At 41.7% G+C, this 17,923-nt stretch overlaps 1 protein-coding gene across 1 annotated transcript; it reads right to left on the bottom strand.

The window, feature by feature from the left end:
* Positions 1–7,170: 7,170 nt before the first annotated feature.
* KLHL24 (kelch-like family member 24) lies at positions 7,171–16,964 on the bottom strand. Its single transcript, XM_009879291.1, has 6 exons — positions 16,045–16,964; positions 11,289–11,473; positions 10,568–10,686; positions 9,798–9,986; positions 8,787–8,975; positions 7,171–7,510 (listed from the first exon to the last, which is right to left on the bottom strand). Exons 1-6 carry the CDS (start codon positions 16,962–16,964, stop codon positions 7,310–7,312), a joined length of 1,803 nt encoding a protein of 600 aa, XP_009877593.1. The 3' UTR covers positions 7,171–7,309.
* Between the last annotated feature and the right edge of the window lie 959 nt (positions 16,965–17,923).

The raw sequence follows: 17,923 nt of genomic DNA, 5'->3' as shown, positions 1-17,923 counted from the left end.
CCTTTTCCTCGGAGAACAAACGGGCTTGGCGGCACCTCCCGGTCATGTTTACGTGTGTGAATGTCCGGCCTAATCCTGAGCTGCTGCGTGAAACAAGCTTGTAATGAAATTCGAGGAAGACACTTGAACAGAGAAGAAGGGGAGGTGGGGAGTGGAGTGATAGGACAAGATGTAATGGTTTCTGTCTGAGAGAGAGCAGATTTAGGTTAGATATAAGGAAGAAATTATGTTCTGTGCGGGTGGTGAGACACTGGCACAGGTTGCCCCGAGAAGCTGCGGATGCCTCATCCCTGGAAGTGTTCAAGGCCAGGCTGGACGGGGCTTGGAGCAACCTGGTGTGGTGGGAGGTGTCCCTGCCCTTGGCTGGGGGAGTGGAACGAGGTGAGCTTGAAGGTCCCTTCCAACCCAAACCATTCTGTGATTCTACATCCACTGGAAGGACGATTAGCTTACAAAACCAAACCGACAAACACCAAGAGGCAAGGCACAGGCTTGGCAGATGCGAGGCACCCGCAGCTCCCCACAAGCGTGCAGGAGCGCTGGGGCGTCACCTCACGGCCGGGCTGGTGGCCCCAGCCTGTCCCCATGTGTCAGGCTCACGAGGTGCACTGAAAGGAATTTTTGCGCTAAAGACAGGCTTCAAAAAAATGTTATGCCACGCTCGCTACTCACGGTATTTCAGTCTCTCAAATCGGAGCTGAAGTTGTCCAAATTAGCACAATTAATACCACAGTTTATGCTTGGTTTCGGCTACGCTAATTCCTCTGTCAGGTGCGGCTGGGGGCAAGTGGTACTTTGGTCTGTGGTAGCCCCAGAGTTCCTGCAGTGAGCTGCTAACCAGCACAAATTAATGTCCTGCTCATACACGTATTTGCAAACTTATTTATGAGGCCGCTAATTAGCAAGCATCTGCTGAATGCTCAAGGCTTAGCCCTTAAAGTCCTCTTCTTTTCTGATTTCAGGACTCATACTACAATGGCTTTTTGACTTCCTACCAAGCAAAAAATGTGAACTATGGCAAATTAATGGAGACTGTTCTCATGCTTGAATTCGTATCATGGTCATCAAGAAAAGTACGTGTATAACATAGTTCCTTTTTCCATAGTCCTTTTTCCTGCTTAATGGAAAGAGGAAGAAGAGGCTGTTAAAATAACGCTGACAGTTTAAGCCTTAAAAGTATTTAAGGTGGGCTTCCAACCCTCAAAATTATTTTCGTTGCTTTGCCGTCTGAGAATTCCCTTTCAGGCGTTACTTCTTTCAGGAGAGTTAGCTTCTGGAGGCACTGAACTTACTTTTGGCACCACAGCCAGACCCACTTGGTTGCTGTAACGAGTCTGGCCACGCTGCAGAACTGCAGCAGTCCCTGTTGGCTCGCCCTCTTAGAAGGTATTTGAAAACCGCTGTGTATCTCACCAGTACAATGTACTGACTCTCTCATCTCTGTGGGGGTGGTTTCAAAAATGTTCAACTTAGCGTGGCTACTTCTGTTTTCTTAATCTCGAAGCTGCAGAAAAGCAAACATGAAAGATGTAGTGGTATCATCGTGCCCCTTTTAGTAAGTCATATTAAAATGCAGAATGTCTGGCACCACTTCTACAAAGAGCTCCTCTTTCCTTATACTTTTCTGTGTCAGCGAGACACAGCATATTGAATGTCAGGGCCGCAGCGACTTGAGCTTTATTGCGGTATGTCCAAACCAGCCCACATCTGACCAGACCACCCAGGGAACAGGCTTGTGATACGATTTCAACGGGCTACAGGGTGAAGCTGCAGAAGCTGTATTTACAGTATCTTAAATGTTTTTGCCAAGAAGGCAAGGCTAGGATTACATGCCGGGCAAATTCTGAGATCCAGAATGCACATTACAGGGAAGAGGATGCCAGGAGCACAGCTAGTATTCCGCTAGAAAATATGTGAAAGATGGATGCAATCTGTAAAAAAATGGGGTATTAAATCAAATACTTTCTTCGTACCAGTTCAACTGCAGTAGTATCCCCCCCTCATCATCCAAACCCTTACTCTGCCATCTGCAAGTGGGACCTTGAGATGGCCAAGTAACTAATTTTAGGAGAATAAACTTTCTATGGGATTCTTTCCAACCTGCACTGCTGCCTGTCATCTTCCTACCATTATGTTACCTTTTCCTGGTTTCCCATGCCGGTTTTGTCTTCCAAGTCCATTCACATCCTTCTCCTGTTGCAATGCCCAGGACTAACCAGTATTTCACATCCTGCCCCCCTCGCTTTGTAACTTTCCAAGTTTTCTAAGTTTACTCTTCAGTGCAGCCTCCAGCTTGCCTTTATTCACATCAATGCTACATTCCCTGGTGAGGACAGAAAAATGACTGGTGAAAACACCTAGACTGGGAGAAGAATCGATTGATGAGTAGACGGAGACTGCAAAGAAGCCGAATCCAACAAGTTAAAGGACCCATAAAGACAGGAAGGAGTTTCCTCCTTACACCATCAAGCCCCACCCTGGAACTTCTCACAACCTAAATGAGACGCAGTGAACTATTCAAAAGGCAAATGTTTATTAGGTACACTGAACTTTAAAAAACTTCCAAAGAATTATGCAAGAAATATATTTAACAGGTGTTATTGCAATTGTGCTACGTTACAAAATCACTTTTCCACTGTCAGCACAATCTGAAGACCTTAATGTTATATGCGAGATAATGCTACGTTGACTCTGGCACACAGTTAAGTGGTCTGCACTTGTTTTGTTCAAATGTCATTTGTGCTGCACCAGGTTGTCCTTGAAGACAAGATCAGCTCGTCGCAGGACTACGCCTTTTATGTTTTGGTAAAGGAATTGGCTCTTTTCCTCAGCAAAAAAAAAAAGGAAAATCAAACCATGATTTCAGGTGCAGGTAAAATGTCACATGAAGAACAGTTCAGGAGGTAAACTCTCTTCCCATGGCCAAGTAGCTCCTCTTAATCTGACTCCAAATCCCTACAGGCGCACCAGAAGGAGAATGCCTCACAGGTCCAGCAGGTACACGGAAGAAATCAGTAATAGTACATTACATTCAGGTCTCTTGATTTGCTTATTGCCGTGCTGCACCAGATTATTGCTTCGTATTATGTATGTTCACGCCTGACAAGTCAGAGTGTTCAGAAATATTGTAGAGGCCGTCGACTAAAACAAGAAACTGTACGTGTTAAGGACAGGAAGTCAAAGACAACTCAAGTCCTTTGTCACTGAGGAGTGCTGGAAACAAAGAACTGGAAAAAACAAATACTGATTTCCCTAGATTAAATCTGCCACAGCATTGTCATAATGGAAGCATTCCAGGCATTGTCTAAACAAGAGGTTTGACTATTCTAGTTAATGAACGGCAAGACTGATTTCCCTTAGGAGGACATCAACAGTCTGGACAGTAAGACTGAAGATAACAAACCAGGAGAAGTAATCCAAGCTTTTTTTTCAAAATAGAGCTGAATTCAAGGCACAGGTATTTTCAAAATTAACACGCATTATCTTCTTTGGAACTAATAATACAAAGTAAGCCGTAATTACATATTCAACACGCTGTACACACAGGGATTTTTATGTGCACTACTTAAAACAGCGTTCTCGGAAAACGATCACAAAATTATTCACATGTACAGATACGCACACTTAATGTTATCAGCATAGACTGGAGCATTACAGTAGAAAAAAAATGTTCCTGTAAAGACAGCTCTTAGTTATGTTATTTAGGGCTATATACTTTGAATAACATGAACTTAGGTGTAATGTTAATTATGGAAGACAGCTGATGCAGGGCCAGCGTGCAGAGAACATGTGAACTGACCCATCGGGTCTGGCCTTGGTAGGAGGTTCCTTACTGCTCTGTGGCAACGCTCACAGCACTGACACAGTCGCCACAAACCCACAGTGAGATCGGTTTTTATTAATGCCACCTGGAACAATTCAACACTGAGGGGAACTTGTGTACTAGACATATTTTTAAAAAGATCACTGCCTGGCCCCCAACCAGAGAGCAAATTTCTGCTAAAAAGTCTCATCTTACCTCGTAGGCTCCTTTTCTGAGTATACATTGCTCAGAATTTTTAACCAGGCACAACAAATCATTTCATTTGTACTTTCTTGTGTGCACGAGACTACATTCAGATGAAAGCATTCATTTTGCCTCACAGTGACCAAGCCTTGTGAGTTTTTAAATGCTCTTGAGTTGGCTTTTGCCATCTTCAGTGGTAAAAAAAAACCCCTAACCACATAAAATTATCTAGTTGGGCAATTAGGAGAAATGAACTTTGGGCTTTTCTGAACATTGCCACTAGGAAACTGTGACCGTGTATGCATGTCTATAGCTCCAGCTGAGTTCAGTGAGCTGGCAAACATGGAATATCTTTACCACCCGAGTTTCAGCACCTGAAATTGCAAATTTAGGAGCATCCAGAATGTCTTGGTTTCAGCAAGCCCAGCCAAGTGTTTCTTAGCTGAAAAAAACCCCAAAGTTGGTGCTCAAGCCCATAAACTGCAAGGAGCATAATGGTAAGAGTGTAAATCTTTGAATTCATCTGCACCTAAGTGAAATGCATCGGAGAACAGGTGGCTCAGGGATGCGACTTCCAAATTAATGCATCCTTCTCAAAAAATGGTATGTTTTCATTAAACCAAAGTCGAATTGTTCTTTTCTAGTACATCTAAAACCAGCTGTTCTACCAGAGCAGGCCCTAAGTGCAGGTTATTTACAGAGTTAACAAGCAAAAAAAAATAATAAAAATTCACTGCTTGTTTTAAGGAAATCATTGCATGAATAACTGCCATTTGAGCAATGCTCCACACTTGCAACTGCTCAGCACTGAATGCAGGTTCTCAAGAACTGTTAGCAGTTTTCTTCTACATCTACATTTCAGCATTTACTGGTTCATTAAACACTGTAATTTTCAAAATAATAGGTTAACAGTACATAAACTGCTAAGAAAAAGACAACTAAACTATAAAATGAATCTTCAAAGCCACAGAAGGCAGTATCTTGTTATTTACAGAATAGTGCAGTATTATAAACATAGATTAAAAGATACCGATACATAAATGACATTATTCTACAGAATAAAGGCTGTCTGAAAACAGCCTGGCATGACAATCAACAAGTGTTAACATAAACAGGAAGGAAATGAGAATATTTTTCAGATTGCATCTCTAATGAAGTGCTCCTAGCATTTTTTACATTTTCATTTACAATGATGGCACAAGTTATACAGCGCTAGTATACAGCATCGGTTACTAGGCCATTACCACTGCGATCCACGGACCTTATTTACAGGTACTGAAACTACCTTTTCAAATAACACCTGGTGAGCAGAAACACAAGGAAGTTGGAAAAGGATTAATTTATCCGATTTGTTTGCCTTACATTACCAGGGGACTTTCTTTTTAGGGCAATGTGAATGTACATGCTCGGGGACTGGCTTCCCAATTACACCACCGATGCGCAGAGATTTGTATTTTATCAGTATTCTTAACATATACAAAGCAGTGTTTGGTGTTCAGCCCAAAACTGAAACTTGTGTCCTTTCCTGAGGTTACAAGTTAACGCATCACAAAGTACAGCTCCCAGCGCTCTTTAGAAGTCAGGACCATATGTTACTGAAAATGATGACTCCCAGTTTGGCAGAGCTTCACCGAGGGTCAGAATTTCCATCTCATGAAGAAATACTCTGGGAGAACAGATGAAGAAAGTCCAGTGGAACAAACAACATTCCCAGGATGGTGCTTGTTCTCACCCTCCTAAGCAAGCACAGAGGCCAGGGTTGTCTCTGCAGGGGCCTCAGAGGTTTTTTTTCTGCCCTGGCACTGACCAACTTCCCTCCTGGCTGCTGTCAGAATTCCTTTGAAAGGCAGTTCCTGAGGGTTTTGGTGATTAACAGGAAATTGGTACACAGACAATCCTATTCATTTTCCAACTCTCAAGTGCTATTTCAGTTTTCATAAACTTGTGCCTCAACTATACAACGGTGTACTGGAAATAAAGAGACCTAGTACAAAAAACTAGGCAGGACTTAAAAAAATACCTTTACTAGAAAAAAATAAAAAATAGGGGGTCAAAATACAGGTGCTTCCTAGGCTTCACAATTATCCAAAACATTTTATGTGGGAGTTACCTCATGGCTATATAGACAGGTCCACAGATACTTTTTGGGTGACAGGAAGGACCTTTCCATAACTTATTTCTCTGTGGCCAAGCAGCTTATACAGCAGTTTAACTGTGCTAAGAGTAAGCGATTGTCTGAAGAAGGGCCAAGAACTCTGGCAGGTACTTTTGGATATCTCATCTGCTGACACGGCAAAGACCAATTTATAAGCTGTAGGGTGCAACCCAAGTCCCTACCTCAGGTTAAATGACAACGTGACTGGGAAAAGCGGAAGAATCCAGAGCTCATCATCCTTTATTCCTTGAGTAGTTCAGAGATACTTCGCAAGTGAGAAAAAGAGCAAACCCAGTAACTTCGAGCCTTCAGCCACACTATTCAAAAGGTAAAGGCTGGGATTCAAGGTTTGCTTCCCAGCTGCACGTGCCGACAGCCCAGCAGGCGCCAGGTTCCTACGTTGCATAGCCTGGTCCTGCTGACCATTGCTTAGCAACACTGTGAATAAGGTCCACAGCGTTCAGGTACAGGGTCGTCACCACAGCGGCTCACTAACCAACCAGTTTTTCCTTCAGAAAAAAACCTACCATTCCTCAAAGATTCTGGTTTTTGTCCTCTGTAGCTTGTTTCGTTTGTTGTTTTATTTTGCTTTTAATAATTCCAAACCATGCATGATCTGACATACATTCTACTTGGTTAAGCCAAGTAATCTGCTTGTAAGAATGTTTTGCATATGAATTGTAATCATGTAAGCTTTTTGTAAATTGTAGGTAATTACCCTAGATGATTCTTTGGAATTTATTTGCCTATGAATTTTTCCAATTAGCAGAACCTGAAACACCTTGCAGATATTGCTTCTTAGGACACAAGCACAAATGCTTGTGAAGGCACTTTCCCCAAAAAGCTTCCAAGATTTTAATTACTAATCACACACAGGGCAAACTTTCTGAACACTAGTACAATGTACTATTACTGCTCTCGTATCAGCGCCCACAGCAGATATAACTGAACTCTGGTTACTGGAGAGGTTTGTAGACTTTTTTTTCTGAGTTAACTTAATCCTTTTTCTAAAGGCACAGGATATAATTTTCATATGACGCTTAGATAAGGAGAGGGCATTTTTCCCCTTGAGGAATCTTTAAAAAGCCCGTCTTGCAGCAGACCACTGGATTCGTTCATGCCATCTTCTTCTTTCTTCAAGAAAAGAATTACAGTTTAAAGCCTTTTTCATTATATCTATGAATCGTCACACAGCCGTGATACGATACGGGCCTGGGCATGGCTGCTACTCCCGTGATAATGCCCGTTGCAGGGTCGTAACAAAGAATAGTGTCTGTGGCTTCACCGTTTTCTCGTCTTCCACCAAGGATATAGATTTTTCCATTACACACAGACATGCCACAATTCTCCTGTTTCAAAATACACAAAGGAAGGAATGATTATTTCAAACACAAGATCTCAGTTCCTGCACGCCTACCCCAACCAGAAGGAGAGCACTGCGACCACCGTTTGTAAACAGACGGGCCTATGCTCTTTCCTCCTGAAAGGGCCAATGCAAAAAGCACAAAAAACGGGGAAAGCAGCAGCACAATCCCACAGAGAAGACCACTTCAGGTCTAAGCCTTCACTACGCAAAGCTCAGACTAGGGACGCAAAGGAATACAGCTGAACAGTGTACTTACCAGCTAAACATCTGAGATAGGGAAAGGAGGAGAGAACAAAGGTTTTCAGGAGAGGGACCACAATAGGTACTAGTGACTCAAAAAGCAGGAACAAAGAGAGTGCCTTAGAGGAGTAACAGATTAATGACGTAAACAGGGGAGAGGAAAAAAGTGATGACTAAGGAAAGAGGGCCTATGAAAAAGACAGTGCTATGTCTTACTTGAAACAAAGGGAGAGGGGATTTTATTTCTTCTTTAAAAGCAGGCAAAGGCAAAAATATTCACAACAAAGGCCAGAAAAAAGAACAAATTTCTGTTAAGGCAGATGTGCTATGTCTTACTTGAAACAAAGGGAGAGGGGATTTTATTTCTTCTTTAAAAGCAGGCAAAGGCAAAATATTCACAATAAAGGCCAGAAAAAAGAACAAATTTCTGTCAAGGCAGATGCTGTAGGGTGTGTGACAGATGTTTTAAAAACACAGGGAAAATTAACTGATACACATGCACTTTACTACTGGGGGGACAGATTTTTTTAATTGTGCCATGTTCCATTTGTGGAAGTGATACAGCTGTTGTTGCTTAAGTCAAACACTTTCTGCGCTATACAATGGGGGTTTTCACACTGTGAAACCAGCCTTCAATATTTTTTATTACACTGAAAGACTTTAATCAATAAGGAAACTAATACCTTCACTCTAAGCTAAAATGTGCAGCAGAATTTGAGAGAGATCAATCTCTGTGCATTAATTAAAACATCATCCACTGCACCGTTACACCATTCTCCAACAGTAACTGCTTTCAAATAAAAAGTCTGGACTGGCCAACGGGGACATCCAGCTGAAAAGGTACTGGTTTAGAAACTCCCTCTTATGTGAGATTCCAAATTACATAAATGTAGTAAAGCAAGAACGAAATGAGAGGTGAAATTCTAACAGAGTTTAACAAGTTTATACTCATTTCATGCCAAGATATTCACGTGAAAAACTACCTTTCCGATGTCTACAGGTCTTTCAGTGTTAATTACCTGTCTGCTGAATGTATTCTGGACGTGCATCCAGTAGTCCTCAATGGGATCGTAGCAGTATATTGCTTTGGTAAGTCCACCAGCAACATAGATCAGATTGTTTAGGGACACAGCCGTAATACATCTTTTTGCGATAGGGATAGTTGCACGGAGCAACCAAGAATTAGTATCGGGATCGTAAGACTGAACCTGAAAACAAACATATGCATTTCAGATTAAAAGCCTAACAAAAATAAATAAACTGCCACACCCACAAAGGTTATACGAGAGCCAAAGAAGCAATACCTGGTGGGCAGTATCTCACCAAGAAAATGGAAGTCAATATAAATATAGGTTCATATATCAGCAATGCCTATACATGTACTATATTCAACATTATTTTCCTAATACTCAGGTTTAAGAATTCACAGAATTTGTGAAGCCAATGGCTGTACCCATGGGAAAGACCACAGTAATACGATATATTACTGAGTTAAAATTTTCTACTCCATGTAAAATGAACAGGGGCTGGAGCACCTCCCTGATGAGGACAGGCCGAGAGAGTTGGGGCTGCTCCGAAGAGAAGGCTCCAGGGAGACCTTACAGGGGGCTTCTAGTTCCTGAAGGGGGCTACAGGGAAGAAGGGGAGGGACTGTTTATCAGAGTGTGCAGTGACAGGACAAGGGTAACAGTTTCAAACTTTAAGGGGGTAGATTTAGATTAGTTATAAGGAAAAAATTCTTTTCTGTGAGGGTGCTGAGACACTGGCTGTCCCCTCCCTGGCAGTGTCCAAGGCCAGGCTGGACGGGGCTTGGAGCAACCTGGTGTGGTGGGAGGTGTCCCTGCCCATGGCCGGGGGGTTGGAACAAGATGATCTTCAAGGCCCCTTCCAACCCTCTCTCCTCTCCCCTATTATCATAATTCCACACTCCATTCAGCAGAGCAGTTAAAGCAGATCTCTGCATGACCTGTTTGTAAAGCAGCAATAACCGATTACTGTGCAGAAGATGCAACCAAATAAAATTTACTGACCTTGTCAGAACACGTGTTGTCATCAGGACCACCCCCGATCACAAAGAGTTTGCCAACGCAGCTGGTGACTGCTGGAGAGCTCACAGCTTCTTTAAGGGGAGCCACCTCCGTCCATCGGTTGGAAAACGAATCGTAACACTCGACACTGCTGAGGCGGTTTTGCCCATCGTATCCTCCAACAACATATACCTACGCAAAGTGGTGAGAACTATCATCATTTCATTTTTAGAGTAGTTATGACATTGAAATATGAAATTACATTAAGTTAAAAGCTGCAAGAATCCTCATTTGCTAGGTTGGTGAAGGGATATTTTCCACAAATTTTTAATTTATACACAGGAGGAGAAAAATATAGTCTAAAAATACTAGATAAAGATTCCCTGGAGAGTTCCATTCAGTCACATGTGGAATGACACTGCCAACACATGTGCAAGGCATAGTAGTATTAATACTGAGATAGAAACTTCCTATTCGAATGGCATTTGTTAAAAAAGGCACTTCTCTGCATTTCTCTTTTTACACATTACATTCAGCAACAGCAGCAGCAAAAGTCCATCAGAATTTACTTTGCTTTTCTGTGTTTTGTTTTTTTCCTACTTGCTTACAAAAATGTTTCTTCATCTCAGATTGCAAACTTGACTTTCCTGTTGCTTCCTTTATATTTAAGCAGCAGAACTCATTATTATAACATCTGTAATATGTTTTCTCCACAGTTCTCTTATATACAAACATCCTCGCTATTAAAAAAATTATGAATATACTTCTCTTACTTTACCCAGAAGAACAGCCATTTTATGACGCCATCTGCCTTTATTTAAGGACGCAACTCTGATCCAGATGTTCAGCTGAGAGTTATAAATCCAAACATCCCGGCTATTGATTCTTCCACCTTTAAAAACAAAAGTATGCTAATTGGAACAAACTCATTAGTGACTGAGAAATGTTAACTATTAACACGCCCCTCTACAGTGGCCAATGAAAATTTTCCATCATTCTTTCCCTGCAAAAGGCTGCTCTAAAGGGATCCCCCCCTCAGGTGCTCAAAGGGATTTGTTTCCATTTTGCATTCTCACCAGGAGAAGAAGTGTTCACTGGTTTTCTTTCTGAGCCCAGGCAGCCATACACAGAAGCGAGTCACCAGTTTTTAAGCAGGATTTGGGGATTTTGGGGGATTGGCATTTTTCCAACCACTGCTGCAGAAAGGCCACTGTTGTACTTCAAAGCAGTGTATTTAAGGCACCTAAATCTCTTTAAATACAACTGATAACCTGGAATCAGCTGTTAAAAACTGCCACTTAACACCAAACAAAAATCCCAGAAAACACTTTTGTCTACAGTTGAGATTGGTTTTGAGGCTAGTGTTCACCATTTCCATCAGAAAGTGGCTTTCAGCTGAGCTTCTGGAATTTCACAGTACAAAGATCTGCCAGGCTACTTAAAAAAAAAAAAAAAAGACAAGAGAGAATTCGTAATTTTTTTAGGATTATTCACCTGAAACAAGAATATCGTTCCGCAGAGCACACACTGCATACTCAGACTTGGTAAATTCTGGAAGTTTAGCCAGTGACTTCCACTCTCCTGTCACAGGATCGTAGCACTCAGTATAGGGCAAATTAAACCCTCCAACTCGTTCACAGCCTCCAACTACAACTATCACCTCAGAATAACCAGTCGATCTAAAAAAAGCGAACACAAAAAGAGTAAGATGTAGGAGATATTTATTAGTACATGGAGGCTGAACAACATTGTCTTCAAAACTGTGTGAAAACTGGAAAATTTATGGTTTAGCACTAACTTCTACAGACAAGAAAAAAGATAAGAATCATTTAGTGAACAGAGGCTTTCACCGTCTCCAGCTCTCTCAGTTACACAGCAGGTTGCCAGCCCAGCAGCTGTTCAGTGCGAGTGTGGAGCTGCACTGCTCAGCATCCTGTGTGAAAATCAGATTAAAAAACACGCAGAGATATCAGAAACAGAGTTCAAGCGACACCTGAGGCAATGAGATAGGCAATCTGCTTCCAACAGAACCAGTCCCTGTGCCCCCTGCCTCGTTTTACAGAATTCATAGTACTCTACGTGGCTTAAGTATTCACTAGGTTTAAAATGTTTTAGCTTATTTCCTGGAAAAAAACTCAACAGCTGAAGGTACATAGAGCAAATTTATATGGAGCCAACATAGAGCAAATACACAGTTAAAAGGAAAAACAAGTGTAGGGATAGAAGGAAACGTTAAGGAATGCTCAAATAGAAATTCAAGCCTAAACAAAAAACTGAGCGTGAAAAAATTAAGCATTAGACAGTCTGCAATGCACACAAATAAGCCTTTAAATTTTAGTCCACACACTCTTTATACTACCCTGACACTTCTGCATTACACAAACTCTATACTCACAGCAATAACAAAACTCGTGCATTAATCCACATCTGAACATACAAAATCAACAAACCATCTTCAACATGCAAACCAAACCATGACCCACTTTTATCCCTCCTCTCAAATTTATAATTTCTTGTAAGCATTTGTCAAAAGCTTTTCTTTTCAGGGTATTTTTAGATTAAAATCTTTTGTACTGATATAGTTATCTCAAGGACTGCTGTCTATTCAGTAAAACTGAATGCAACATTGATTTTATTTTCAGTAAGCCTTTTTGTTGTGTTGTGCTTTAACTTCAATCCCGATACAGACATCTCATTCATACCCGTGCTGAGTACTGCAGTCCTCTTACCCCACCCCAAAATAATAAAAAAAAAAAAGTATTTGTGACTGCATTTGAGACTAGAGCCGCACGATCTGTCCTCAGATTTTCTAATGTGAACTTATGCACGTACTAGCTTACAAGGCCTGATAACGTTTCCCTGTTTCGAAACATCAGGAATAAAGCTAGTTAGCCCTTCCATCTCCTGATCACCACAGACCGTAATTTAAATAGATCACATATATTTCTATTCAGAATATTTTTAATAGAGGAAGGCAAGGCTAAATGATAACGTACTGTAAGATTATGTAAGTGAAGATACGTATCTGAGGAAGCATACGTACGCTTCTAGTCAGAAGAAACTCTCTTCAGCTGCTCAGCTTTGAGGTCACTCCTGGTTTCTAGGTATTTACTGGGTTTTTTTGTTGTTTTTTGAGGAACAACTCTGAAAAGCATCTCTCAAAGGAAGCAAGCCCACATACATCAGCTAACTGCGTGTACCAAAGAGGTTTGGCTGGTGAGTACTTTCCAGACTAGAACGAAGGCCTCCACTGACTTACTGAAAAGGTTACCGTAGCGGATTATCAAACTCTATTTGAAAAACTAAATTAACCAAAAATCTTTGATTAGAGAGAGCTCTTTATGAATTGTTATGACTGAGTTTTGCCCTTTTAAGAGGATATTTAGTGCAGTATTTCAAATCTACAGAAAACTAAAGCTCTTCCTAACTTTTTAGCACCTATATAAACCACATTCTTTCTTCAGTTAAGAAAGATTTTCTTCATTACATTATCTTGAAGAAGTCTTGCAGCATATACATTTTAAGGTTAGTTCCAAAATATTTTTTTTTTGCAGATGACAGAGGGCACATCAATTTAAAAAAGAAAAGAGGGAGCAGAAGATGACTCAGAGTGTCATACAATGCCATGCACCCCCAAGGGCAGGTTTCCAAAGGATCCTGAGGTAGATGCAGACCTCTAGATGAGGCGAGAACGCCAACCAGCACCAGCAGCAGAACTTTCAGTAGTTTGAACAGATTACATTCAAAAATGTTTTTCAATGTGGGAGACAAATTACAGAAATTCTAGTAAATCACTACTTTTTTTCCAGCCTCCTGTTAATTCACTCTTGGGAAGAAAACAGGATGACAGATAGAAATGTAAAGTGAAATAAAAATCTCGTCTCCTTGGGGCTAAAGTAAGAGACCTGTTTTGTTTTGTATATGGAAATGTATTACTGCTCTCTGCTCGGTCTGAGTCTGGAGATCTGCTGGGCAACACAACCAGCAGGGGACAAGAGAGATTTAAAAGTGTCAGGAGAGTCAACCTCACGATGTCACTATGTGGTTGCAAGTACGCAACTGAAAACCTCTTCCAAAAAGCCCTTCTGCCTCTGTCAGCGATGCCTGCTGGCAAAAGACCAAGCAGGCAACCCTTACGTCACATTTAAAACTTTTGTTTACTTCAGGTAACTCTCTGCTGGCTTCAAGAAGAAAGAAGAAAATCCATGGCAAATTACAATCTGCAGTGTTCTTTTTCAAAATAAATGGGTAGAGCCCATGTACAAGCTTCATCTGTAGGTGCATCCATACCCACACAAGGAATCACAACTAATATCCAAAATTTTCAGTGTGGGAATTTCTGACTTGCTGCCTGCCTCATTTTAGAAACAGTTTATATGAGACAGATATGGAGGAAGGCAAGAAAGAAGGAAAAGAGCTCTCCAGCCTCATCTCCTCCCCTCCTACCTCCAAAATGCCCAGAAAAAGTGTGATGAAAACACTGGGAAAGGGGGATCCAGTAGCTGTTTTAAACCGTGACCTCTTTTTGCTATAGGCAACAGAAACAGGCAACAGAAACAAACCGACAAAGAACTATTCCATGAATGTAATATAGAAAAGGGGAAAAAATTCCTGCTGGGAGGCCAGCCAGCTTCTCTCTCTGTAAATTACTTCTCTTGCTTCCGCCTACTTGAATTCACAGCACAGTTTAATAAGCAAAAGAGTAAAACCAAAAAAAACCCCACCAAATCCCAAAGTAACCAGCAGCACACACACTGTCCCTTCCAACTTTGGCAATGTCCTTCATTTTCAAACTGGAAAGTTACACTGAGGCTACTGGGATTCTCAAGTGCACACCTGTACTTGGGCAAAACTCTGAGCTCTGCGTGTATTTGCGTTTTTTATCAAATGGCGCAATAACCGCACACCAAACACCAGAGATACAGCCCCCTCCAGCTGCTCGGGAAACAAAGAGGTCTTTGGTCCTTCCCACAGGCTCAGACTCAGGGTATGAAATACCTCAGACACGTAGCACTGCATCACTTTCCCAACTGCCACAAACCAAAAAGTTTCCAAAGAGCCTCCCCGGCAGGGCACAGCTTAGGAAACCCAGCAGCAGGGCTATAAGGAGTTTTAAGATGAATTTCTTCTCTCACGGTAGGAGTGAAGACTGGAAAACCACTATTGGGGCAAATCCTTGCCAAGTATCTTTTTCCACCTGTAATCAAGACTTTAACACACACCAGGGAAAAAAAAAAAAAAGAAAAAAAAGAAAAAAAGGAAAGGTTCCCTGCACAGTCACTGTACAGCACGATCTGACCAGGAGTAAACAAAGAGGAGTAACTCCTAATACAATCTTTTTATCCACACCCGAGCATTGCATCACCATATTAGAACACATGATTTTGTAAGTCCAGCTTAAATCAGCTGGAGTTAACAACAAACTGTCATGTCAACTATCACGTGCAGGTAAGGCTTTTACCGGGAAAACACTTTTCAGGAAAAAAAAAAAATCATAACAACTATTGCTCATAAATGCCACTAATGAACTCTTCCTCATTTCTTCCTGCCACTTCAGTCACCTGTTTGTGTAACACATTATTAAGCAGCAGCATTTCTGCACGATTAATCTGTCATAGAATAAGCATGAAAAACTCCAGGAACTGTTTCATAATTCTTTAAAAATGCAAGATTTAGTTTCTTTACAGTTAAGAACCTGTTGTTCCGCTGTCTATTGTCTCTTACAAATCCGTGTACTACTCCATCTGAAAAGTATTTGTGATGTAGCAACTGAATGCTCTGAACACATGTCCCCATCCCCATCCTTTGGAGCGTGCTGTACCTTACGTGGCTGTTACAAGAAGAAAGAAAGTTGGGAAAGGGAACGGTTTACCCGCTATAGCACAGTAAGTTCTTTTCAAGACACTGCTGTCATGTGATGTTACTTAAGATCTCACCAAGCAAACATTAACCTTTAGAAAATATTTCACTTGCAAGGTAATATAGCTTCACTTACCTGAACAGTCGTTTATTTCACAGGAGTAAAGTGATCTGTGCAAAAAGATTCAGTTACGTACATTTTCAAGACACGTGTGAGCTTCACGTGTTGTAAGGAAGTACAGGAGTGTCACTGTGCTGGCTCCAGAATGCAAAATAAAAGATTCTGCAAGAGACGCTTTTTCTGGGCACATGTATATCGAACATCTGTACATCAAACTATGTCGTCCTCCTACAGAAATAAGGAAAAAGTAAAAATAAAACAACCCCTCACCTGCGTGGCCTAGTTCTGGGAGACATCATCTCGTTTCCAAGGATATGGTATCGCCTGGCTTCATGCAGCAGCTGATAGCACTCCGGGGAATTCTGAATCAGCTGGTCCACCTCCACAGTCTGAACAAAGTAGTTTGGGTGTAACAAGGGGAGCCTGACGTGCGTCAGAAGTTCATGTAACACCGGCCTTCGCAACTCAACTGCCCGGTACACCCAGCGCATGACAGCTTCGAACACCATCTCTTCCTTACTGATCACCAGCTCATCGCTGCAAATGTAATCAATAAGCTCATCCTTGCCCAGTTCAAGGAACTCTTCGTGCTGCGACACGTCCTCGAACGTCTGCAGCGCAAAATTCCTGCACTTGGTGAACAGCGTCTTCAGCGAGTGCGTGTCCGCGAAGCGCTGGATTCCCAGGCAGTTGCAAGGATCCAGCTGCTCTTCCAGGAACTTGGCGCAGGCGTCCCGCAGGACACTGATCTGAAAGAGACTCGACGTTTCAAAGAGATACTGCACGTTCTCTGTAGTGATTTTCACCTTGCCGGTGTACACGTACTGCAAAAAGCAATCCATAGCTTCAGCAAAAATGCCGTTGATCTCCACCAACATCTCTCTGCTTTCTCTATGATCGTTGCAGAACATCGCTCTGAAGTAGCTGCTGCAGGCCGAGAGAACCGCTCGATGGCAGGGAAACTCCCTCCCTTCCACACAGATAATGACATCTGTGAACAAACGGCTGTCTCGAAACTCATTGAAGATCTGGAGAATGCTTTCAGCGTGGGACGAGCCCGAGGAGAAGTCGAAAAACTCGGGGCCTGACAACGATTTTGGGTCCATTTCAAAAACTTTCCGCTTGGTTGCCGGGGAATCTCGTATCCCACTATCCTCTCTATTCAGTCGGCGTCCCAATATTAGTACCATTGTTACATCAGTTGGCTATAGAGTCATTGAGAAAAATTCGCAGAGTTTCTCCTTCGCAGTGCTACGGTCTGAAAAATTAAAACACTTCGGTATTCAGTCTGCTACACTCTTAATTTCATCATGAGACTCAGACATGACACTTGTTTGGCACAAATTCTGACCTTTACTAGAGGTGGCGCAGTACTAGAGGGCAAATGACCGGGCGATGCAGCGTTATCTGCTACATGTTAAATACAAAATACACCCACAGAACAGGTGTCACAGATTACAAGTTCTGAATGTCATATTACAACTGGTGTTGCATTAGTGTTCAAGATAATAAAACCCAAGATCTCGGCTCCAGCAAATCATCTGACTGACAGAAGCCAAAGGGTTCCTGGATAAGGAGCCAGAGCGTGGCTTTTCTCATTTTTCAGTGCAATCCTCAGCTAAGCTGGAACTTCCAAGTACTACTACAACAGCACCAGTTAAAAAGGGGGGAAAAAAATAATTTTCAAAGTAAAAATTCTGCTGAGAAATCATTCCATTTTCATTATAAAGCCTATCATAATGAAACTTTACAACACTAATGCTTAATAAACATTCAGTTACCTCAAGGAATAACCTGTTCATTCCCAGCATCTAAAAATTACTTCGCTGATAATCTAAGATTCAATTAAAAGTGGACATAAACTGCTAGCACAGCACAGAGCAGAATGAAGAAAGAATTACACTTGTTTGTGTAAAATTACCGAAAAAAAGAACCAAAGGCAACTTACTGAGGATGGGGATAATTTCTGTTTTCCAAAATGCTATTAGCAAATAATCACAAGCAAAATTTTTTGCTCAAACACTTCCCAGTGTCTGAAATACAGTGTCAGAAATACAGCACATGATGTTCCCCCCAATACGCAAATGCTCACATTACCAGGGCACTGAAGGTGCAAAAAACCAACTACTTGAAACACGCCAGTGCTGGA

The sequence above is a fragment of the Apaloderma vittatum genome, unplaced genomic scaffold, assembly GCF_000703405.1.
Source record: "Apaloderma vittatum isolate BGI_N311 unplaced genomic scaffold, ASM70340v1 scaffold7152, whole genome shotgun sequence".
Lineage (NCBI taxonomy): Eukaryota > Metazoa > Chordata > Aves > Trogoniformes > Trogonidae > Apaloderma > Apaloderma vittatum.
Note: the sequence above shows the minus strand (reverse complement) of the source record. Positions and strands in the feature narration are given on the sequence as shown.

Excerpts from the sequence above, each read along its gene's own strand:
- KLHL24 (XM_009879291.1), bottom strand. The coding sequence starts at position 16,964 with ATGGTACTAATATTGGGACGCCGACTGAATAGAGAGGATAGTGGGATA. Across the intron at positions 11,474-16,044 it reads CCCAGAACTAGGCCACGCAG|ATCGACTGGTTATTCTGAGG; the intron begins GTGAGGGGTTGT and ends CGCTTTTTTTAG. Across the intron at positions 7,511-8,786 it reads AGAATACATTCAGCAGACAG|GAGAATTGTGGCATGTCTGT; the intron begins GTAATTAACACT and ends ATTTTGAAACAG.